Source organism: Phalacrocorax aristotelis, chromosome 1 (assembly GCF_949628215.1).
Source record: "Phalacrocorax aristotelis chromosome 1, bGulAri2.1, whole genome shotgun sequence".
NCBI lineage: Eukaryota > Metazoa > Chordata > Aves > Suliformes > Phalacrocoracidae > Phalacrocorax > Phalacrocorax aristotelis.
Genome location: NC_134276.1, coordinates 150,079,050 through 150,103,162, shown reverse-complemented (window position 1 = coordinate 150,103,162; position 24,113 = coordinate 150,079,050). Strand labels below are relative to the sequence as shown.

Genomic DNA, 24,113 nt, shown 5'->3' with positions numbered 1-24,113 from the left:
TGTCTCTCATAGCATTCTCATAAGTTGGCTAGAAATTGGTCAGAGCCTTTGTGTGGAGAGTAGTGATGGCCCCAGTGAGGTTCTACAACCCAAGGGCCTGGCGAGAGTTCAGTTCAGTTCATTGTGAATGACCCGAATGATGGAAGAGGAAATATGCTTATTACATTTGCAGATGACATGAAGCTGGGAAGGACAGAAAGCATGCTGGAGGGAAGCATTAAAATTCAAAGAGCTCTTGAGGAACTGGATAAATGGTCTAAAAAAATTGAAAGTGCCAGGCTCTACATGTAGACAGGAGTAAACCACTCACAAATAAAGGATCTTAGGTGACAGCTAGTTAGGTAACAGTCCTTGAGAAAAGAATCTGAATCTTGTGATCACAAGCTCAACAGGTGAAAGACAACATTTTGCTGTCTTTCAAAAGGCAAGCAAGTAATGAGAGTTATAAACAGTGAAAACATGACCCTTTAGCCTAGTTATGGGTTTCTTCTAACTGGCCAGTGAAAGCTAACTAGGGCAAAACAATTGTTTTATTCTGTTCACCCTTGATAAGACCTCAGCTAGGATATTGTGTCTTATTTTGGGTGCTCTGCTTAGGAGAAGTGGGGCTGAATTGGATAGAGTGTAGAACAGCATGGTGAAAACAATGCTAGTACAAAGTGAGAACTAAGATTGAAAGAACTGCGGTCATTTGAGCTGGGAAAGGCAGGAGAAACATCTTCAAATGCATAAAAGCATGTTACAGGTAGGAGGGGAATCATCTCCATTACAAAGATGTAAAAAATTTAAGCTTTACACCCAGGGGATAATTTTCTAACGATGAGGCTAGAAAAGACTGTGAAGGTGGTTGTGGAAGCCCAGCATCACTGAATGCTGTTGAGAACAGGTCAGAAAAATATCTGCTGGAAAAAGCTTCGATATAATAATTAGTTGATCCTGGCTTAGTAGAGGCATGAACCAGAGGGCTTTTTGAGATCCTTTCCTGCTCTGCTCTTCTGCATTTCTATGATTATATAACAGGCTGTAATTGGTAATAAAACATGTTTGCTTCCATTCCGTGATTCCTAATAAATGCCTGATAATAGGTTGATGTGATAGGATAAAAAAAGACACAAAAGTTCATTTTAAATAGATGGACAAGGGTTTCAGACAAGCAAAAAGGAAAAGTGTTTATTGCATTTGATTTTCAGTAAAAAAAATCCCTGCATTTGCTATACTTGTATTCATCCATTTTTATAGCCCATTTATCAGGAATAAGTGTGGTTCCAACACCACCCAATACTCTTTTAACTTTGCCTGGGGCAGATCACTCTGGCTTTAATCTTCCCAGCACTTCTATAGGCATAGACACTTACTGGAAACACATCCCCAGTTACTAATGGGTTTTTGGGTGTCTTGAGTCAGAAGCACAAATTAAAACAGCTTGATACAATTCTGTTTTTGTTTGTCAGCTGGTTTGGACTTGCAGACAATTACATATTTTTTTTCAAGTGAAGGTACAGTTATCTGTATATCAAATTTAAGCCTACTGATAATAGAATAATGTTTTAGTTACCTTCTGTGAATAGCTTAGAAAAAGTCCAGCATGTGAACTATATGACAAAAACTACATCTACAGTTTGTGTCATGGACATTTTAGGATTAAAGTGCAGAAAATTAAGTAAAACCACTTTTAACTCCTGCCATGGGACCGCTCCCTGGCTTGGCATACTTTTGAACAGAACCTAAAATTTGATTGAATGGTCAGGTTTTCTCCCGTCTCCTATTAGAAATGCAAAGGAGCAGCATCTTGGTTATTTGCCATTGTATGATGCCATTTCTAAACAGGCCTATTCCATTAATTGTTTATCAGTTCTTTGTGAAGAGTGAAGTTGATCTCTAACAGCTCACAAAATTACCTGATCACTTCTTTCAGAGTTCATGGAAGTCAGCCATAAGGCTTAGATACAGTAAAGTTTTGTAAATCCCTTGTTAGATCAGATTTACCACAGTCATCTCTTCCATTGTGGTGTATAAAGCTCAGAAAAACCAAGGTCCTCTCAGAGTTGATGTGCCATGTCACATCTGCCTTGTGAGGTTAGTTCTGGGCAACAAGGCTCCAAGGCTTCCCCCAGCATTAGCAAGCAAGAATTTCCCAATCTCCACATGTACTCCTGTCCATTTCCCTTGTGGCCATCTGATCAGTCCAGAATCCTTCTGCTGACTGCTGGTCAGTCCATCTGTGGTACAAGAGGTGCTGTGCATCCATATACAGCCCATCTGAGAACACATCTTTTCTTGCCCACTTGCATGTGGATCCGTATCAGCTGCGTTTTGAGTGAAGCATTCGTATTGCTTTTTAGATGCAGTCAGCTGATTCTACCTATTTTCTATTTATGATTTAAGCTGTTAAATGATTTAAGCCTGTGACCTTTCCGTGGCTGTGCACCATCCCATCCTCTGAAAACATCCTTCACCCTAACCCAGTGTTCAGAAACAATTTGAAATGGTCACTTCATTTCTTTTCCATTTATTCTTTCAGCCTGCCTTCCTCAGTCTCCTGTTTGTTTCCGCTGCCTCAACCAGTGTTCTCAATAATCTCTTCTGACTCTATTTGCTACACAGTGTTTCTCTTAGCCCCCAGAATACTCTGTGTCCTTGCAGCTCGTCAGATCAGCTATCCTCATTGTTGGAAGGAGAGACTAGTTCTTCCAGAGATTTGTGTACACTAGAAGGATTATCATGATAATATGTTTATTATAGAAAGACAGGGAGCTAGTCTTGCAGTCTAGTACAGAAACAGACAAGGAATTCAGAACGTCAGATAAAGGTAAAATCCTGGGACGATTCATGGGAGCTTGAAGCAAAGCAATGTCCTTACACAAGAGTTCTGCTCTTTGTACAGTTAAAAAAAAAGAAATCCTCATCACTGAATTTTTCACTGATGCCACCCTGTAGCTTGTGTGTGGTTATGGCTTCACAACCAAAAGACATCACCATTCTAATGAAGCAAAATTCAAGATGACAATCCCAGACTTGAATTTTCTTGAACTTTATGAGAGTTCAAACCTAGATACAAACTTGGCAGTTCTGAGTCATGTTTCTTTATGATTTCATGGCAAGCTTGGCTAGAAGGGTCTCTTTTTAAAACAAATATGTTATAGAAAACAGTCAAAGAACAAGTGTCGGATTGCAGCTGAAGTGCTGCCCAGCCCATCTGTGAATACCATGTTGACCTTTGCTTCTGTGAATGCTGGCAACTGTGCAAAATACTGTTTCTCTATGCAGGTAGATAGCTTAGGTAGTGACCTCAGCTGGGGCTGTAATCATGTTATTCTTTGAGTATTTGGGCCTCAGCATTTCCTTTCTTCTACATCCTAGACCCTACTTTAAATGAAAAATATTTATAACATTATTCTTAATCTATGGCCAAGGAACTGAATGTGTTTTCCAGCCTGAAGGTATGTGATTGCCAGAATCATTAATGTATTTCTTGCTGTATGGCAGACACAAGAAAAAGAGGAGAGGAGCAACGTCGTTTATGGTCTTCATGGGGTTGATCCTTCTGTTAAGGGTCCATTTTCCTGAGGTGTTTTTCCATACATGTTTGAAAGTGTTTTTGTAAGCATTCTTCCAAGTAAAAGAAAAAGAATGATCTAATAGCAAAGGCAAAGAAGAGGGACTCAGAATACTAGTCTTTTTAAGTAAGAGCTCTCATCTACGTATCCTACGTAATCATGGGCATCAGTATTCTGGACTGTTACAGAAGAAAAATAATTTCCTTACCGTGCTCATTGTCAGCCCACTCTGAAATCTGTAGCTAAAAGGTGCAAGTGCAAAGTATTGTAATATTATATAAATATGGGCATTAGCATTAACAGCATTTTTACAAGTACTACGCACAAAAGTACTTCTGAAAGAATGTTTCATTTAACTAATAGAGCCTGTAGAAAAAGTATTATAAAGTATATTACTACATAAAACTGAGCTATTAAAAAATAGACCAGCTTAAAAAGTACAAACTCTATGTACCAGCTCAAACATCTCTCAAAGAATCTGTCAAGTGAATTTGAGCTGAACTCTTGCTACTAGAAGTGTAAAGAAAGAATCCTATTTGCATGCAATAATGGCATGCATTGAAAAGGCCACTTTTCTCCTGTCTCCCAACATCTAGATTAAGATCTGTGCTGATTCATCTGTTCTTTCTGATGTGTCCATTTCCAGATCAAGTACAGTACCTGACCCTAAAGGAACAGGCTCTTCCTGGAATTTATCTCACTTTATGGACTCAAGATAAACCTTTTTAACTAGAGTTTCCTCCTTCGCATTGGCTGGAAGATGAATCACTTGCATCTAACCTGTCAGGCTCCTTTCTTAAAATATTTTTTCCCGTCTTGCTGATAAAGTGAAAGGATTGGGATCTTTAAAATAGCAAAATCCTATCATGGCATTTGCAAAACAGCATCTGACTTCAGCAGGTAGAAGAAAGCCTCAAAGGTGGAATGTTCTCTTTCACATACTGCTCAGCCCACATCTCTGTGTTTTTATCCTTAAGGGTGCTCACAGTGCCTGGAGATCTGCTCCATAGGCATCAGGTTCAAGAGTCTCAGCCTTGTTCCCACCCTTTCAATCCTCCCCGCCACTGAATTATGAAAGGGCACAATTTTAAGAATTTCTGGTTGGTGTAAGTCAAAGTGCCCATGCTCCATGTTTGCTCTGGGGCATACATGTGCTCATCCAGATGCAATCCGAGATATGGCAGTGGCTCCATGGAGAGCCTTACAAAGAGATCTTGATAAACTGGAGGAATGGTCTGAAGAAAATAATGTGCAGTTCAATAGGGATGAGGTTGAAGTGCCACTCTTGGGAACTGTCAGCAGCACACATGCAACGCGGGAAGTGACAGGCTAGGCAGCCATTCTGTGGTAAATAATCTGTACTTTGTGCAAATCAGTAAGTGGTGGCAAATTATTGCCAGAGTGTAATGAAAAGAAGTGCCTATGAAGGACATCTAAACAGGAAGGTAGTAATATAAGATAAAAGAAGTAATCCAGCTCTCCACTGCACCAGTAGAACCTCAACAGCAAGTTAATCCTGCAGATAATCTGGAGGAAAGTAGCAGGAATGATCAGAAACCAAAGAAACACAGCATCTCAGGAAAGATACTTGTTTTGCTCTAGGAACCAGAAATCCTCACAGAGGCATAATAATGATCCTCAAATATGTAAAAGCCTTCTGCAAGAGGAAGGGATTTCTCTGTTTTATGTGTCCATGGAAAATAAGAGAATAGATAATGGATTTAGACAATAGCAAGAAAGATTCAAGTCAGTCATTAGAAGAAGGTTTTTTTGCAGGAGGGACAGTGAAGCATCTGAGGAGACTGTTGTGAGAATATTGTGGCTTCACCAGAATTAATGGTTTTACAGACAGAATAGATCAATGTCTGCCAGGGCAAGCACTGGGCAGCAGAGGCTGCTTTGGAGAAAGGAATTGGACAAGGAACCTCAAGCTTTCATCATCCTGTTTCAATAAGTCTTAATTTGCAGCTCTGGTTGTGACAGAGACAAATGCTGGTATTTTGCATTAAAAGACAAAAATGCTTCTTGCAGCAGAGGAAGATGAGGAGGAACCTGAGATGCCTGTCGGCCCTCGGCCTCGCCCAATGTCTGAGCTGCACCTCAAGGAAAAGGCTGTCCCTATGCCTGATGCCAGTGCTTTTTTCATCTTCAGTCCAAACAACAGGTATTTAAGAGATCGCTTAGCTGGAACAAGGAGGTAGAGAGCAGGTACTCCTTCCATGCTGAGCCCCAAAGGTTATGTGGTGCAGAGCTCCCTTCCGGGAGTTCATATCAGAGACCTCCTTTGACCAGTCTGTCTTTTAAAGGCCCTGGCATGAAATTCTCATGAAATCACAACTGCAGGGAACCCCCTGACAACATTCAATGGGAGTTCATGGCACCTGCAAAGCTGATTGAAGACACAAATCATGAAAGCTTCAGAAATAAGGGCCTTGGAGGCAAGTCAGTAATTGGAATTCCCCAACATATTCAGGTCCAAATTGCAAGCAAGCCATCAGGCAATCAGTCAAGTGTTAGACAGGAGCTTCCTGTCCTAATGGCTGCTCTAAATCCACTCCCAGTAGGGGTTCATGTCTCTGCTCATTCCTACGTGTCAGGAACGAGCATACAAGAAAAGGGTGGAGGAGGATGAGAGTCCCTAGCTCTGAGGGGAGGCTGAGAAGAATAATTCTTCTCTCACACTCTTCCCTTTGGCTCCTGCAATGTGGCTTCACATTGCCCCACCTGTCTTTCCAACACAGATGTGTGAGACCAGTTCTGTGAGTGTGGGCTGAGCTGTGACACAGGGCAATATATTTTTCCAAGGGTGCAGAAAAGAGCTCACTGCCCAGTGGTCTGTGCAGTACCATGTATCCCATCTCCCTTCGGGACTTGGTCTCCAAACACAGTCCTATAGTAAGGCAGGTCTATAAAAGCACAGCTGAATTCAGAGCCGGTCTTTCCACAGCAGGGCTTGTACCACTTCTCCTTGGGTATGTGCAGTAAGGAGGGACTGATGATAAGTGGAACTCATGGGCTTTAATGCCAGCTTTGCCACCCACCCACTGGCGCTTGTTGAAGAAGTAAATTAACCTCTGCAATCATCTGTAAAATTGCTATAATATTGGCTTGGAGGCTTAACAGACAAAAGTAGAGCTAAATAGATTAATGAAGTGCCTCTAGAATTATGCATAGGACTGTTATGAGGTTTAACTCCTCGTATCCTGATACCAACATATGGAGGGTGCTGTAATGGTCTCCAGTAAAGATGCTGCTGTTTGATGGGAGACTGCTACTTCTTTACTTGATATTTTCCCACTAAAAGCACCAAGCGCTTTGCATTAGGGTGATGTTTAACAGATGCCCTGCATGGCATGATGTCCTCCCAGAAGCCCTTTGCAAATGCCAGCCTGCCCTATATCCATTTGGCCAGATCTGTGCCCTGTTAGCAAGGTAGATCCCCCATAGCTCCTGCTTAGTGACACTCCAGCCCCAGCTCAGAAAGACATTTGCCACCCCAAAGCCCATTTCCGCTGCTTTTCCCCCTAAATGAATGGGGTATGGTTCTGTGAATGAAAGAAAGGGATATAATTTTGGGTTGGCAGGTTTCAGACCACATCTAAATCACAAAAAGCTCTTGTCAGGAGGGAGTGACTGTTCTCCATTCAAATGCACCAAGCATGAGCCCTGCAGGCAGCCAACTATTTGACCATTCCATGTGCATCACTGTGATGTGGAGAGCCAAGGCTGCCCAGCATCCAGCAGGGCCAAGCACAGCTGCCTGGGCCCATCATTCTCCCTGCTGCTGGGGCAGAGGGAAGGTGCTCTGCAGAACAATCCTCCAGGGCCAGCTCTGCTGGCAAAAGAGAAGAGGGGAATGTTTCCCGGGTCTTGCTGTTCTCTGAGAGATAAAGCTGTGCCTCTCCTCTCTCTTGCAGGTTTCGTGTCCACTGCCATCGAATCGTTAACGATAACATTTTCACCAACCTGATCCTATTTTTCATCTTGCTCAGCAGCATCTCCCTGGCAGCTGAGGACCCCGTCCGACACCTCTCCTTTAGGAACCAAGTATGCTTCCCATCCTCCTTCCCTCACTGTGTATTAAAAGTGTGGTACAAGCAGATCATGAGTTGAAGCCAGGAAAGTCAGAAGAGACTGCATCAGAGGCTTTGGGAGTGACTCTCTTCCCTGATTTGTGCCTTTTGTAGGCTGTGTGTGAAATCATTGGGTTTTGCAGGAAACAGGAGTCAGTGCATAATGTGGCCTCTAGTCCATTTCAGAAGTATTTACAGGGGAAGGAAGGACAGGAGGCTGAAGCAAAATCATTGCTCCCTGAGTTTAATGTATTAGAAATGGTCTGTAGCAACATTGGTTAGGATACAGATAATTCTAATTTGGGGGATTTGCAGGTTCCCTTTGGAACGTTCGTTCTCATGCTTTCCTTTGAACTAAAACTCCCAAGGCCTGATTTTCAGTTTGTTCCCGCTGGAGTAAACCAGAAGTAACATTCTTGAGTTTGATGCAGTCAGTCTGGGGGAAACTGGTGTTATCAAGGTTAGACTCATGCTATTTGAGCACAAGCTGCAAAGTTATCATTAAATTTGAGATAATCTTCGGAAAAATATGCTGTGCTCCTCACAGCCTGGGGGAAGGAGAGGAAGGCATTCAGCATGGAGATACATTCTCACCTTCTTTTCTGACCATTCTTATTAGCCTTTTGAAATGTCCAGTGCTCCCTTAACTTTGCCAGCGGTTGTTTCCATTGATCTGGGGTCAATAGTCATATGTGAGACTTCTGATCTCTGCTGTCTGCAGTGGCATTCTGGTGCCCTTATGCTGGAAGAGCATGCTAGGCTTGAAGAGTGGGACAGGTTTTTTTGTTATTTAATAATAAAACCTCAATTTAACACGCAGTATTCTACCTCCCTTAAATATCCTGGCCTGACCATGCATTTATACACATATGTGCATGCAGAGAAGGTGTTAACAGAGGTTTATTCCTGAGCTTATCTCAGAGCTGCTTTGCATTTTTTTCTGAAGGAGGGTACTAAATAATACAGTCAAACCTCTGCCATCAATGACCCACTTGTGCACGGCTGAGTGTGCCCCCCACGTAGGGATAAATGTATGTCAATATGTATTAGCACAGCAGCATGATGTCAGCTGGCATATGGGCTTCTGACATGCCACAGAAGCTGCTGCAGAATCTGTAGCTGAGAGATTTAAATGAGAAAAGAAGTAGTCAAATCTGATTGTCCTGGATAAAAGAGCTGGAGGTTTGGGGAAATTGTTGTCTTGTATATTTGAAGCCGCTGATGTTGCATGAAAAACTGTGTTTAATTTTTGCAGGTACAGATGTTTAAAATATATCATACAAGGGGACACTGACAAGATGTTTGGGTTGCAAATGTGATCTGCCTTTACACTTTGACAGTAGAACAGTAAGGTTGTGTCCTCCCCTGTGCTCACACAGAGGCCTGGGAGGGAAAGAAAGCAAGCAGGCTGAAAGCAAACTAATTGCCTCTACCTTCATTCTGGGACAACACAATCAGGCATTAACCTTGCAGAAGGACTCATGCAGACCAGTGCTGCTGTTGACACCAACTGTCCCAGGGCAGAAAGACAGGAACAGAAAGAATATCCTCCAGCATGGGCTAGCAAAGAGTCTTGGACACTGCTTCTGTCCCAGGGTGGGCTAGTGGCTATGTCTTTCTTGTGTCACACAGGGCTCTGGCAGCAAGTTTTTGGAAGTGCCTCCCCAGTCCCAAGCAAGTCCTAAAACTTTATGTGCTCACAATATTCTCCTGTTTGCATCTTGGCAAGATGCTTGTTCATTTTAATATATTCTAGCGTAAATTCATATTTTGATGCCTGCTGATAAATGGTACTGCCTGCACAGGTGGAGCAGGGATCATTTTCATTAGGTATGATTTCATCTATAAGGGATGTCTCTACTAGCTGCGGCTTTGGGGCCAGATTCACCAGTATGCCCTGGATGCTTTGCAGTGCTCTGGGTGATGTAAAGCAGCTGCAGGTACAGCTTAATCATCCATTTTAATCAAGTTTATGGCTGCTTTATGTTGGTGGAGTCATGCAAAGCAGCCTGAGAGTACCCATGAATCTGGCCCATTGATTATAAAATTATTCCATTGATATAATAACCAAATGTCAGGACCTATGAAGCAGCAATTGAAGGGGACATTTCCAGTTATAATGTGTGTAAATTAATATAGGATGCAATTGAGATCTGTCCATCCTTTAAATGGCCCTTTTTTAATTCTCTAAGTTACAAAAATTGATAGAGCCCAAGACAGCCTTGAAGTGAGAAGAGCAAGGGGTCAGAAATTGAGCAGTGACCTGAGGAATTTTAAGTTACACAGTATCAATAAGTCATACATTCCCCCATTTGACATTCAGTGTCTGCAGATTAGTCCAGATTTGGATCATGCTTAAATAGCACAGTCTAAAATAACCCTGTAGTGTGCAGTAGCTGCCCCACTGCTTATGGCATACCAGGCTGTAAGAATCTAGCCGCCTATAAATCTGAGTTAGGGTACAGGCATTGAGATACAATAAACACCTGTGTGGTTGGAGAGAACAGTTTACTCCTGTATGTTTATTAGTGTTTTAGCAGTAAAGGTTTGAATTTCACAAATGATCAGTATTCTACAGCTCCCGTATATTGGCCTTCCAGTTTAGAATTTGGTTAAGCTAAAACAACAGTAATCCAAGAGCATGTTACTTTTAATTTTCACTGTTTGTAGTGCAGATAACACTAAAATGGCTTGGGATATTGGAATACATTGGAAATAAAGAGAGTTCATTTCTGGTCCCATTAGTCAATGAGAAAGTCCCCATTTGCTTTTGTGGGATGTCAATTGACATTGAAAGACGTTTCTGTCATTGCTGCTGTTACTTTGAAAACCACTTTACACTTCCAGACTTGCTGTTGCCTTCTGTGATACTCTAGAGTCACTTTTTGTGGTCTGTTATACATGCCACCAGTATCACCGTCACCAGGTCTAAGTTCATGGGAATGATGAGTGTTTCAGCTTGCCTGTTATCCAGAATGCCAATAGAAAGATGCAAGATTTAAGTTAGGCACCTTTAGCACACAACCAAATGATGGTTGCAATACAAGAGATGGGATTCTGTTCAATTGGCAGAGTCTTTGTTATTCATCCTAATCCAGGCCAAATAAGGATAGAGAAAAAAAAGAGCTAGAGCATGAATTTGCAGTTTTCTTCTCTTCCTTTTTGAGAGGCACAGAACAAGCCTGAATGGAAGTTAATAAGAAGGAATCTCATGTTTTCCACTGAGAGACCAGGCATCCCTGTATTCTCAATTTTGAAGTCTATTCAGGAAAACCCTTGAATTGCCTGGTCTTTATCAGATTTAAAAAAAAAAAACTCCTGCAGCAACAACAAAAAAGTTATTTTCCCTCTAGAACCTTCATGGGATTGTAACTCAGAAAAGTTTTCATGTAACATGCTTCTTGTCCTCTGTGCCAGGACCTTCACTGTATTCAACAGAATGTCATTACAAAACCATTTCCTATATAGTCCTCCTTGTTCCCTTGTTAAAAGGCTTATATATTTGATTTCGAACCGTGATTTCCCATTCAAGTGATCAGTCACTGATCTACCCTCCCTGCTCCTATTCCCTTTTGTTTTTACAGATTCTCTTTTATTTTGATATAGTTTTTACTGTCATTTTCACCATTGAAATTGCTCTGAAGGTAAAGTTCCCATCTTCTCTACCATTACTTGTTCACAAGCTTACTAGTTTTCTGCCACTATCTGTTGCTAACACACACGCCTGTTTGTTCCTGGGTCACGCTCAGTACCACTAACCCAATTGTGCTTATTTTTCAGATCCTAGGCAATGCAGACTATGTCTTCACTAGTATCTTTACATTAGAAATTATTCTTAAGGTAACCAATCTGAGCAATACACTCGTTTTCTTTCTTCCTTTCTTCCTTTCTTCCTTTCTTCTTTTCTCTCTCTCTTTCTCGCTCTCTTTCTCGCTCTCTTTCTCTCTCTCACTCTCTTTCTTTCTTTCTATCACTCTTTCTATCACTCTTTTTTCTTTTTTTTTAACCTTATTGTAATCTCTACACAAAGGATTGTTTATCTTTTGATTTTGTCATTTTGATAGTTGCTTAAAAAGTCTTCTGTGAAATTTTGATATTCAAACTTGTAATTCAGGGCCTTTATCAAAACAATGCTTTTTAGGGGAATTGCAATAAAAGGATAATCCTGTTGGGAAAAGTAAGAGGGGACCAAGAAAAAGGCTGTGACCCCATAAATTTCTCTCTCTACCCTGGCCAGTCTTTCCAAAACAGGATTTGTTTGCTGTGCAAGGAACCCTGAGCACACAGAACTCCTCTTACACATGCTAAAACCCAAAGAGAAGGTCTCCATTCTGCACAAGTCATGAGGACAGGCCAGAGGACAGATGAATTCTGTGAGGTTACAGGGTGCACAGTCAAGTAGGAGACAGGGATTACAGTGCAGAAGCTTACTTTGTAGGTGTGGAGATGTAACCAAGAGTACAAATCACTGAAACAGCAAGGACTGTAGCTGCAAATTAAAATTGCTGCATCGCCTGTTTGAAACCTGGCTTCCCGTTTCCCAGGAACATGCCCTATACCAAGGGAAATGTGCAAGGGAATGGTTTAGCTTTGAAGAAAATAAAAATAGGCTGCCTTGTTCTTAACTCTAATTTTCCCAAATTGGTAGGCTAATAATTTAAATAACAGTAATTGAGCAAAGTTCTGGCTTTCTAAATGCTAGGTTCACTTGGCATCTTGAGTTTTTTTCTCAGCAAGCTAGTTCTAAGTGCTGGCAGGCAGTACCTTAGAGTTGCTCAAATCTCGCAGCTCAAGCCCCTAATAACAGTATCCATACTGAAGACTGGCAAGCAGGGTGGCCCCTGCATATTTTTGTAGAGAAACATGCTTTTTGATATGACTTAAAATCACCAAAGCCATAATGTTCTCCAAAGAGGTGTACATATTATATTTGTGTGCAGTGTGCATCTGTCTTTACACAATAAATCTGAACATGCACATAGCAAATGGCTAACCAAAAAGGCCTGTCAAAAAGGAACACCTCTCAACAGCAACATTTAAAAGTAAAACCAGAGTTCAAGGCACCTGTTTGAACTTACAATTACTAATTCTGGTCCCACTGAAGCAAATTATAACACTCCTAATGACTTCAGTGGAAGTAGAACCTAACCCTGGTGTATTGCTCTGTTTACATCAGGGGATTGTTCTGCATAGTACCTGAGCCTTCCCAGTGTCCTGTTAACTTCAGTGAATTTACTTCAACACCCCTAGATATTCTCTGGGTTCAAGCGGGAGAGGATTGCAAGGACTAAAAATGTTTAAGAAATTCTGCTGTTCTTGTCAGTTCCTGCCTCACAAATTGCTTTGTTTCTCAGGGTGTGTTTCTCTGCTGCCTTGCATTGAGCACAATGTTTTGCACAACGGCAAACTTAGTGTAAATGGTAAGAAACAACAGAACAAATGGCCACAGGACGCTCAAGGCTGTAGAGAAACAAGCTCCATCTGCCCTCATGCTGCCAATGAGACCTGCAAGCCTCACGCTGCCATGGTAGAGTCTGGTGAATGTTAGCAAGGTGGCCACCAGTTTTTTTTAATTGGCATCCTAAAAGCTTGTTCAATGCCCCAGGTGGGAGGCAGACATAGATTACACACTCCTTGAGAGTCTTCTGAGATAATAAAATTCTCAACAGGCTTGAAAGAACCACAGGTTGTATAGAACTTAAACTCAGCAGAGCTTCCCCTCCTGATTTCAATGGTGTCTCCTTTCTTTCAAGATTGCCATACAAAATCTAACCAGTAAAGGGAATCTTTACCACCTTTGTTATGGCAAGAATCCTTCCCCCCTTCCCCAATTGATTGTGTCTATAAGTATAAATTCTAAGCCAAGACCAGAGTTTATACTTCCTCCCCTTCTAAGTTCTGTCTGACTGATTGATAAGTCAGTTCCCTGATGTCATGGATGTTTGATGAAAAAAATAATCTGGTATACCATGTGCCCTTTCACCCTCCTCTGAATAAAGTTGCCCCAGATAGGCAGGGCTGGAAACCACTAGCAGGTGTGCCACCCTGAGCTATTAGCGGGAGCTAGAAGACTCCAATTTGAATTTCTAGTTCACACTTCTCACCTGGGAGTCTGGCTAGAGCTCATCACTGAGGAACAGTCTTATGGTGTCTGATTCAAGCTACTTTAGACGTTTAACTTCGATGAGATTCAGAGAACCAAATTTAGAAACCTGTGTTCCTAACCCAGGTAATGGAGGGAGATAAGCAGTTCTGGGGATGGGGTTTCTTCAAAGCAGCTACATTAGATTGTTCACCAAATCTAAGGTAGGTGGTACAAATACCCCCATCACCTCACCTCTTTAACTGTGCCAGACTCATTTAATCACGTTCTGTAACTGAGCTTGGTCTAAAATCCAAATTCTGATCTCAGAAATGCTTAGGTCTGACATCATGACGGAGACCCATTTCTGTTTCCACTGTCACTTAATCCAGTTCTGGAGCTGTGACATCCTTCCCAATACCAGCAGGTATTCAGTAACCCTTCCATACCCAGAAGGGGCTGAAAGCCCCTTGAGAAATATATAAAACCTTTCCCTTCCTCTATGCGGTGATGTTCATAACAATTACCCTTCACAAAGAAACCACTCTGTCATGAGGAATCTTACCATAGGCTTTGTGAGGAAAACCAAGGGGGAAAGTCCAACTGCTTCTAAAATAAAAATGGAGGAAGTTGGATAGTGGTAGAAAAAGGGATACAGAATTGAGCTGAACACAAGGAGCAAACTGAAGAGAGTAGGAATTCTTCCTGTTGCTTCAGTTCAGCTCTAAACCATCAAATCCCAGAGGAATTCTGGTTTTTTCTTCATGGAGGGAAGAAAGCTCAACTGTCCACTGCAGCTGGTCTAAGCATTGAAAAACATTACAGAAGAGCCCTTTATATTTTAGATTTTTAATTCAATTTAGCTAAAGAGGCCTTTATATAATAACAGCATCATATTCACAAGTGCTTTCTGTCAATGAAGAAAAAGGGAAAAGCATGATTGCAAAGAGTAGTTTTTACAAGCAGTTATTTTGCTGCTTTGCTGATTCAAAATATGATGTACTCTATGCACTCAAAGTTTATATTTTCCTCACTGAACCTAGTATTGCCTTTCCTTAATCAGGTCTTTCATAGTTATCTTACTGTCTTCTTCACTCTCTTTTCTTTCAATGGGGACTCAGCTTCTTTGGAGTCTGGGGTTAAATTGCCTGCTATGTTAGAAATACTCCCCCTCCCCAATTGTAGACTCTGAGCACAACCAGAAGGGTTTGGTTTCTGAACAGATGCTAATGGCAAAGTGTCTTTGTGTCTTCATGTGCCTTCCTGCAGATGACCGCATACGGGGCTTTCCTCCATAAGGGCTCCTTCTGCAGAAACTATTTCAACATCTTAGACCTGCTGGTGGTCAGCGTTTCTCTCATCTCTTTTGGGATCCAGTGAGTGACCTATTTTCAACTGGCATGTTTTTTTGGATTGTAGGGTTAGCTTGGGTGGTGATACCTCAGTCTCATTGTCTTATCTGGATAAGATTTTTCTCATGAGCCTGAAGGTATATTTCTCAGATGATTCAAGACTATTAAAATGCATCCTCGAGAGGGGAAGTAATAATTGGGAAATGATACACTAGAGACCTGGAGGGGGGATCTTCCAGGAAGAGCAAGTGAGAACAAGAAATGTAGTCCATTGGGAATCATGACACTTAGCTTTGTTCCAAGTTCTCTGATTCGCTGCATAAGTTCAGGACAGTTAAGTGACTTACGGTTCCCTCCTAGAGGTCTCATAATGTATTTGGAAAAAGGGGTGATAATGTTTTGCTACTTCCTAAGGTGTTGTGAGTCTTGGTCAATGGAAGACCATCAAGTGCTTGAAGAGCTGTGTGAGAATCTGCAGAGTACCAGTGGCAGTGATGGCTGATCCTACTTCTGCCATGCCACTTTGAGTTGGTTCATCTGTTAATTTGCTTAAAAAGTTTATAGATTTGCTTGACTATGTGGAACTCTATATGTTGGATGGGGAGTTTCCTAACTAGTATCACATCGGATAAGAAATAAGGTCCCAACTGTTACCATTACAGGTTAGCAGCTCACTTATGTTACGTTCCAGACCTAGGTCAAGCAGGATTTGTCAGGTCCATTGCGTTTTCAGTCAAGGTCTTAAGAATGGCGCAGTGCTTATTTTGACCTGCTGTTTCTTTCTTACAGAACTAACCAGTCTCTTAATATGTTAGCAAGAAAACTGTTCCCAAAATCAGTGGGAGGGCCTGATGTCATACAGCATGGAGAAGATTCTCCGCCAGGGTTTTAGTCTTGGAAGATACAGGGAACTCTGTTGTAATAGATAGTTGTGTTCAGTACTTAATTTTAAGTACATAAGTCATTCTAATCAATTCAGTGGGAGTTTCCACATGCTTAAATTTATGTACCCACATAAATGCTTTGTGGGATCAAAGGCCAAACACATTGCAGGATCAAACTCCAGGTGGACAGTATACCTTTAATGCTGGAGTCACCTGTAGTTTCTACTCTCCTATGAATACTTCAGTGGAGTGCTTCTTTGAGCCTTATCTGAAAATGTCTTGTGGTGACTACATCTTGGCACAATTTCCATTAGATATCTACAGAGTATTTGGCAGCTTGCCCTGCTTAAAAAAATGCCCGGCCCGTGTTCCATTCCCTTCATTAATAGAGCAGAGATGGTGAAAGCCAGGAGGAGTATACTGATCCTGCCCAGAGCAGGAAGCAAGACCTATGAAGATAACATCAGAGAGTAGTTTCCTTACCCTTGAAGTGCCATAGCGAAGAGTTGACTCTCCAACTGCCCAAAGCAGTCTAAGGCTATGTAGGATTTCAAACAAGAAAGAGTGGGTGAAATCCATCTGCCCTTGCATCGCACCCACTATATTGCCGTATCTCTCTAGCCTTCCAATACTTTCTTTCAGGTCCAGCGCCATCAATGTGGTGAAGATCCTGCGTGTTCTGCGAGTGCTTAGACCACTGAGGGCCATCAACAGAGCCAAAGGACTAAAGGTTAGAAGAGTCCCAATGGATTCTGTAAACTATAAATTCAAGATGTTTCAAACTACAAGGACTTTTGCAATGGTTCAAGTAGTGTTTCAGCAGAATCACAGAATGATTGAGGTTGGAAGGGACCTGTGGAGGTTGCCTTGTCCAACAACCTTGCTCAAGCAGGGCCACCGAGACCAGGTTGCCCAGGACCATGCCCAGACGGCTTTTGAATATCTCCAAGGAGGGAAACACCACAACATTTGTGGGCAACCTGTTCCAATGCTCAGCCCCCCTCACAGTAAAAAAGTGTCTCCTAACATTCAGATGAACCTTCTGTGTTTCAGTTTGTGCCCGCTGCCTCTTGTCCTGTCAGTGGGCACCACTGAAAAGAGCCTGGCTCTATCTTCTTTGCGCCCTCCCTTCAGGTATTTATATACATTGACAAGATTCCCTTGAGCCTTCTCTTCGCTAGACTAAACAGTCCTAGCTCTCAGCTTTACCTCATGTGAGGGATGCTCCTGTGCCTTAAGCACCTGTGTGGACCTTTGCTGGACTCTCTCCAGTACATCCATGTCTCTTTTATACTGAGGAGCCCAAAACTGGACACAGCACTCCAGGTGTGGCCTCACCAATGCTGAGTAGAGGGGAAGGGTCACCTCCCTCAGCCTGCTGGAAGTACTTTGCCTAGTGCACCCCAGGATACCATTCACCTCTTTGCAGCAAGGGCTCATGCTTAACTTGGTATCCACCCAGATACCCCAGGTCCTTTTTTGCCAAGCTCCTTTCCAACTGGGTGGCCCAGCATCACCACTGAGGTTAAATTATGTAGTTTGCTAGGGCTACAGATGGGCTTACAAGCCTATTTTAACATAGCCTTGCTGTATTAGATAAACTTCTTCCTGTGGGCTGGTGGGTGCCCAGCTATGTATGCTGGTGCTGCTGGAAGTTTCAGAGAGCAGAGCTACAGTATTCTCCTACCCCTTTCTGCCTGCTTCGAAGAGTACAGTGAGGAGCATAACAAGTTGGTCTTCTCTCCCCTTTCATGACATGACTTATTGGGCAATAGTTAAATGAAATTATTTTATTTGTACTTTTAGTCTTGGGCTTCTCCCTTAGCCAGAGCAGCTCAGAACAATTCTGCAAGTTACTTCTGTTCCTATCTTCCATTTGCAGCATGTGGTCCAGTGTGTGTTTGTCGCCATCCGAACCATCGGAAACATTGTGATTGTCACCACTTTGCTGCAGTTCATGTTTGCCTGCATTGGAGTTCAGTTGTTTAAGGTAAAACCATTGAGCTCATTCATTCATCCATTACACTGAGCTGTATACCAGGGTGGGAAGAAAAATAGCATGAAGAAGCCTAAGGAAGGGGAGATGGAGTCTTCTGTATGAAAGGCAAAATATTTGGGTCACTCTACCTGAGGTCCTGCTATCAGGAGTTCCCCAAAACTGGACCAGGCATATTCCTAACTCCTGCCCTTCATCTGTAATCGTAAGAAATCCTCAGTGACATCAGTAACTGCCCTCCTCCCTAAATAGCTTGTGGCATGAGTTAGTGCCAGGGAGGTGAAGGGGTCTGTACTAAAGGATTGGTACTTGCAGGCTGTCTACTCCCCATCTTGGAAGGGGCATGCCAGGTAATCATGGGAGGTTATTAATTCACTTTTTTATGTCTGCTTTTATTTCTTTGCTCTTCACCACCCTTCTGGCAACTAGTGTTCTGCAGCACTCAGTAGTCATGAACCTCAGGACATACATGTAAAAGTACTGTGCAAGCAGATGAAAGCCTGTGCTCTAAACTACCCAGATGCAGGCAACTCTCGATCCAGTTTGCTCACATCTGCCTACAAAAGAGCATGTAAACATACTCATAGTTGGTTAAGCAAGTAGTAAATGCAGTATCCTTCCTACATGATCAGCCCTAACCTTTGCACTATCAGGAAAGGAAGCTTCATTCCTCTTTCTTCCTTTTCAAGGGCAAGCTGTACAGCTGCACTGATAGCTCCAAGCAGACAGCAGCAGAATGCAGGTGAGTCTGACCTTTCCCAGTTAGTCCCCTTCACTGGCCACCCACTCTCATAGCCTCGTGCAGGAAGTGCAGTTCTGCCATGTTCTCTCTCTGCTCTCCATCCACAGAGGGTACTACATTACATACAAGGATGGTGAGGTCAACCAGCCGATGATACAGCCCCGGAGCTGGGAGAACAGCAAGTTTGACTTTGACAACGTCTTGACTGCCATGATGGCCCTCTTCACTGTCTCAACCTTTGAGGGATGGCCAGAGTGAGTGCCTCTTGGGCAGGTGCAACACTAGCAATACCCTCATTCATTTCAAAAGAGAAAATCCAAACATAGAGCATAGCCTTTCCCATTCTAAGTATTTCAATAAGTCTAAAGCATTAAATGTAGCAATAGTAGCAGCAGTCATTGTAGTATTATGCGCTTTGTAATTCCTCAGGATCTGCAGGAATTGCTGTTCCTGTACTTGCTAACAGTGCGCAGCAGCATCTCTAGCTTTTGAAAAATGATTGCGAGTAGTAGCAGTGATAGCAGTATTTGTTACAAACATTATGTGTATAAATGGATACAAAATGCCTGTGAGGAACTTAACGGTATTGCTAGGTGTTGCAAGTTTCGTGATGGAGCCAGCAGGGCAGTACGAAACACAGCAGTGTTATCTCTGCAGTGCGGGCAGACATGGGATGTCCTACCAGGCTGCACTGTCTGTGCCATAGGGGCCAAGGACTCTCACAGCTCGGCTCTGTCAGAGTGACATGGGCATGCAGGCTATCAGCGGGCTGACCCTGAACTGTGTCACCAGGTGATGCCAACAGCAGTGTTAACAAATGCTAGAAGTGCCGAGATCCCCTTTTCTCACAAAACTCAGTTCCCAACAACACAGACTGTCCTGTCTTTTGTTAACTGAAGGGCATGCTTTTGTTTTAAATTTTAATTGTTCAACTGTGAAAACATTCCACCCCTGAACAGGTTCAAATGTGTAAAGTTAGTCAGAGCAATGTATTCTTTTTTGCAAGAGTTTACACTCAGATCAGTGCAAGTCTGTGCATCTGTGAGTGAAGTAATTTTGATATAAGTAGAAGAAAATCACAAAGTTAAGCTTTATAACATCAGCTATAAGGCCTCAAGGCAGTTGCAGATTTTCTCTGCATTGGGGTCCTGTTTGCTTTCAGGTTGCTGTATAGGTCCATTGATTCCCACATGGAGGATGTGGGACCCATCTATAATCACAGGGTTGAGATCTCCATCTTCTTTATTATCTACATCATCATCATTGCTTTCTTCATGATGAACATCTTCGTTGGTTTCGTCATCGTCACATTTCAGGAACAAGGAGAACAAGAGTACAAGAACTGTGAGCTGGACAAGAACCAGGTAATTTACAACAACTTGTTGCCACTAAAGGTAGAAAATACATTGAGAATAATCATTTAAGAGAGAAATATGTACAGAGAGGAACATGTAAAGATTGCCAACAAGGTAAAACACTAAGCTGGCTTCACTGCCATCTTTCAGGAGTCAGGTAAAAAAAAATCTTTCTTTAAGATTTGCTCAAAAGACAACATTTACTTAAAAACATGTGCTGTACCATTTGGTTCACTGAGATTAGATGAGCATGATAGCATTGTCTGGCCAAACTAAATGCACATGAATCTCTTCAACAGATTGAATATGCACATTCAGTTTATGACCTAAAAGAAATTTTTCTACCAAGCATTTTCATTTCAGTAAAAAACTTGAAACACATTGTGTTTTTATTATATTTGGAGGTAGCTGAACAACCTTGTATTTTGTGTTTGATTTTTAAATCTACCCTGCCTCTTTCACAGCGCCAGTGTGTAGAATATGCCCTGAAGGCCCGGCCCCTGCGAAGATATATCCCTAAAAACCAGTACCAGTACAAAGTTTGGTATGTGGTCAACTCCACCTATTTTGAATACCTGATGTTCGTTCTGATCCTGCTGAACACCATCTGCTTGGCCATGCAAGTAAGTAAGCAAGCAGAAAACCGTACAGGTGATGAATTATTAGACTCTGTTGGGGAAAATGTAGGAATGGCAGAGGTTGAGACTTGCTTTCACTTTCACACCATGTGAGCGAGAGGAGCAGGGACAAGATAAAAGCCATTGTATCACATTCACTCCTGATGACATTTAGTTAAACTGAGGAATCTGCCTCTCCTTTTCTTCCTGCTAATATCTGACACTTTCAATGATTCTGTTTTAGCTCTTTAAAAGCAAACAAATGGGAAAAAAACAAGTTACATCACAGACAAACTCGGTGGCCACTATAACAAGAAGTGACTTCTCAATTCTGACTCGTCTTCTATGAATTGCAAGAATAGGCCCAGAACTGCTACTCACCTGAGATCTGAATTTTCTATTTTGTGCTTTTCTGTGTTAAAAAGTAGAGAGCAAATATTTTGGCAAACAAGGTGACCAAAGAAACTGGGGATAGAGGGTAGGAAGGCCCTAGTGTCTCCTTTATTCTGTGTTAAGAACCATAGAAACTCTCTAGAAAGAACCTCTAGAGGCCATGTTGTCCATCCCATCACCTAAAGGCTGGATCAAGTCCACCTAAAGCATTTCTTCATAGCTGTTTGCATAACTTGCTTCACTGATGATGCTACTGATTGACTTACTACCCACTATGCTGTGCATTCATTTTCCTTACTGTGTGAAGGTTTTCCAAACATCTAATGTGAATTCACCAAAGAAATATTTGCAGCTGGATCTACAAGGATAGCAAATAGAGGTAGTAGGTTAACATGTGCAGGCAGAACAGCAGTAAAGGGGAAGAAGTCAAAAGCTTTACTAAGTAGGTTACAAAAAAGAAGTCTTACGTTCCTTTCATTCAGGAAATGGGTCCTCATAGACACAAACTGTTCTGTACATTTCCCCAAGTCTGTACTGTCCTGGCTTGTTCCTTCCAGTCCATATGCCCAAGGCCTCCCTCACCTCCCTTTCATTTTCTGCTAGTTCCAGACTCCATCTGCTAACCTATCTCTGCAGTCCCAGTTTCCTTGGCCACTTGAGCCCCATTCTCTTCTACTCTCTGTCTGCTTAAGAGCTAGTCTTCTCATCACTCTCCTCCCTGAAACCCATCCTTCCTCCTCATCCAGTCATTCTCTGAATTCCCTTCCCTGGTCTGTAGCCTGGACAGTCCAGATCCCCACTCCTCAACCAGTCCTTCTCTTCTGCTCACTACATGGACTCCCAGCTGCAGTTATGCCTCCAAGGGCATCCTTTCCAGTCTCTCTCTGCCCTTTCCATTTGATTGTCTGCAGAACTTTGTTCCCTTCTCTTCTTTGTCCCTTACTGTGAGTCCAACTCTCCATGCACTCCTATACTAACTTCCCTTTTGACCTTAGCATCCCAGCACTACATTTTCCACTGGATCAATCCCAGTCTGCCCCACTCCCAGCCTCAGTTTCCTATCACTCACAGTCTAAGTCTATATTCACAGTCAGTTTTCACCTTATTTTCTCTCACTGCCTCCAGTCCGATCTAACCAGATTTCTTGACCCCCCCAAATTTTTCTTCACCTGGTCTAGCTCTTTACCATCCCCATTGAAAAGGCTTCCTCTGCTGTCTTGCCTAAAGATACCAACAAAGGAGTGAGGCAGCATGAGCACAAGAAAGTGCTCTCCTCTCAGCTGAAGTATTTACTGCCCTGCTATCACTAAGTGATAGAGAGGGACTATTGTGTTCACTCTGAAGCCTTGAAGCATGCTTAGTTGCTGTGACAATGGTGCACACCCAGGGCAGGTAGAGGTAGAAGCTGTGAGATGTTTGTTAGCCCACGGGCAGCACGGCTTCTCTGGAGATTCTAGGAAGTCAATGTCCATCTTGAGAAAAGTACAGTTTTTCAAAGGCTTATACTGTGACCAGATTTGGATCAAACAGTGTAAGGGACAGCAAACACAAAAGCCCCATCCCAGTAAAATTCCAAGTTTTTAAGTAGAGTCCTGAAGGTACTTGAGTCTTTGAAGGAAAATGATAGAAGGAATTTTGAAAACACCTCAACAATGTATTTTTTCCCTGGCCTGGCTTTCAGCTGCAGCTGAATTGTTTTAACTGAAACTCCTTTAAATAAATTACCCTGAGCTGGTTAAAGTTTTTCAAAGCTAAGCAACTACAAATGGGATCTTATAACACGAACTGGAAGACGACCTTAGAATAAGGTGGTGCAACGAGTCCCAAGTATAATGATCTGGAAATAGGGATATGAAGAGTGAGGTGGCAACATTTGCAGAGGACACTATTTGAATTAATCAATATAAGACAGAGAGAAACTTCATAAGATCTTAATAAAGTTAAGTGAATGGGCAGCATGATTGCAAATTTAATTCAGAGTTGACAAATGCAAGATAATGCATATTGGAAAGATACGATTTGAGCTGCTCATGTACTTTGCAGAATCCTGAATTAAGTGTAATTGCTTGGGGAATGGTTTGGTATCATTATGAACAGCTCAATGAAACCCCTGTTCACTGTGCGGTAGCAATCAAACAAAAAAGTAATTCAAGTGTTATGGAAGGGTGAGATAACAAACACAATTGGAGACGTCTTGTACCATTATGCAAATTTATAATGAGCCCTCCACTGAAATGATAAGTGTAATTTTGGTAACCCCCACTCAAAAAGATTTTTTTAAAAAGATAGGAGATCCAGATCCAGATGGCAAAAATGGCTGGAGGTATGGAAATGCTTACGCGTGAAGGGAGATGGGAATTCTAAATTGTAAAAATGGTGCTGGGGTTTTCTTTAGAGAACCTCAACATGAAGGGACATCAGGAGGAGCCCTGTGAATTCCTAACTAGCTGGTATGTCTGTTCCTCATGGTCCTGCCGGCATGCTATTTTTCAGCACTACGGTCAGAGCTGCATGTTCAAGGAAGCCATGAATATCCTCAACATGCTCTTCACTGGTCTCTTCACTGTTGAGATGGTCCTGAAATTAATCGCCTTCAAACCCAAGGTAGGTGCTATAGGCATAGAGTTCCCTGGCCTCTGTGTGTGTGTGCATGTGTGTGGGGCAGCTGTGAGGAGAAGGAGGAGGTGAAACTTTCTGATCTATTACCCCACCAATAACTGAGCTGGACAGTTGCTCTCTGGATTGGAGTCTCACATATATTTAATAACTTTCCTCTGAGGAGTAGACACCCTAAAAAAAAAAAAAAAAAAAGGAACACCTGCTATGGAGGAGGTTCCTAGTTCTTTGTTTACATTAAGTTACAATAGTGACACTGCGTTAATGCTATGACGTTTTCCATCCTCAATGTTACTTTAATGTTCTGTCTGACTTTTCTTAAATAAAATATAAATATCATCCTATGATTAGTCTCCTGGCTCAAGTGAAGTTAATCAAGCTTGATGCATTTTGAGTATTGAGCTTTGGAAAAAAGCCTTTTGGGATGGCTACATCTCAATGATAGT

At 42.2% G+C, this 24,113-nt stretch overlaps 1 protein-coding gene across 1 annotated transcript in view; it reads left to right on the top strand.

Moving 5' to 3' along the window:
* Positions 1-24,113, top strand: part of CACNA1C (calcium voltage-gated channel subunit alpha1 C) — a 488,252-nt gene that overhangs the window by 392,518 nt on the left and 71,621 nt on the right. Inside the window, exons 19-30 of the mRNA XM_075115730.1 lie at positions 5,589-5,721; positions 7,475-7,604; positions 11,215-11,274; positions 11,411-11,470; positions 14,982-15,088; positions 16,591-16,678; positions 17,831-17,938; positions 18,634-18,686; positions 18,794-18,940; positions 19,849-20,050; positions 20,506-20,664; positions 23,545-23,655. Coding sequence (XP_074971831.1) covers positions 5,589-5,721; positions 7,475-7,604; positions 11,215-11,274; positions 11,411-11,470; positions 14,982-15,088; positions 16,591-16,678; positions 17,831-17,938; positions 18,634-18,686; positions 18,794-18,940; positions 19,849-20,050; positions 20,506-20,664; positions 23,545-23,655 — 1,358 coding nt within the window. The remainder of the gene's footprint in view (positions 1-5,588; positions 5,722-7,474; positions 7,605-11,214; positions 11,275-11,410; positions 11,471-14,981; positions 15,089-16,590; positions 16,679-17,830; positions 17,939-18,633; positions 18,687-18,793; positions 18,941-19,848; positions 20,051-20,505; positions 20,665-23,544; positions 23,656-24,113) is intronic.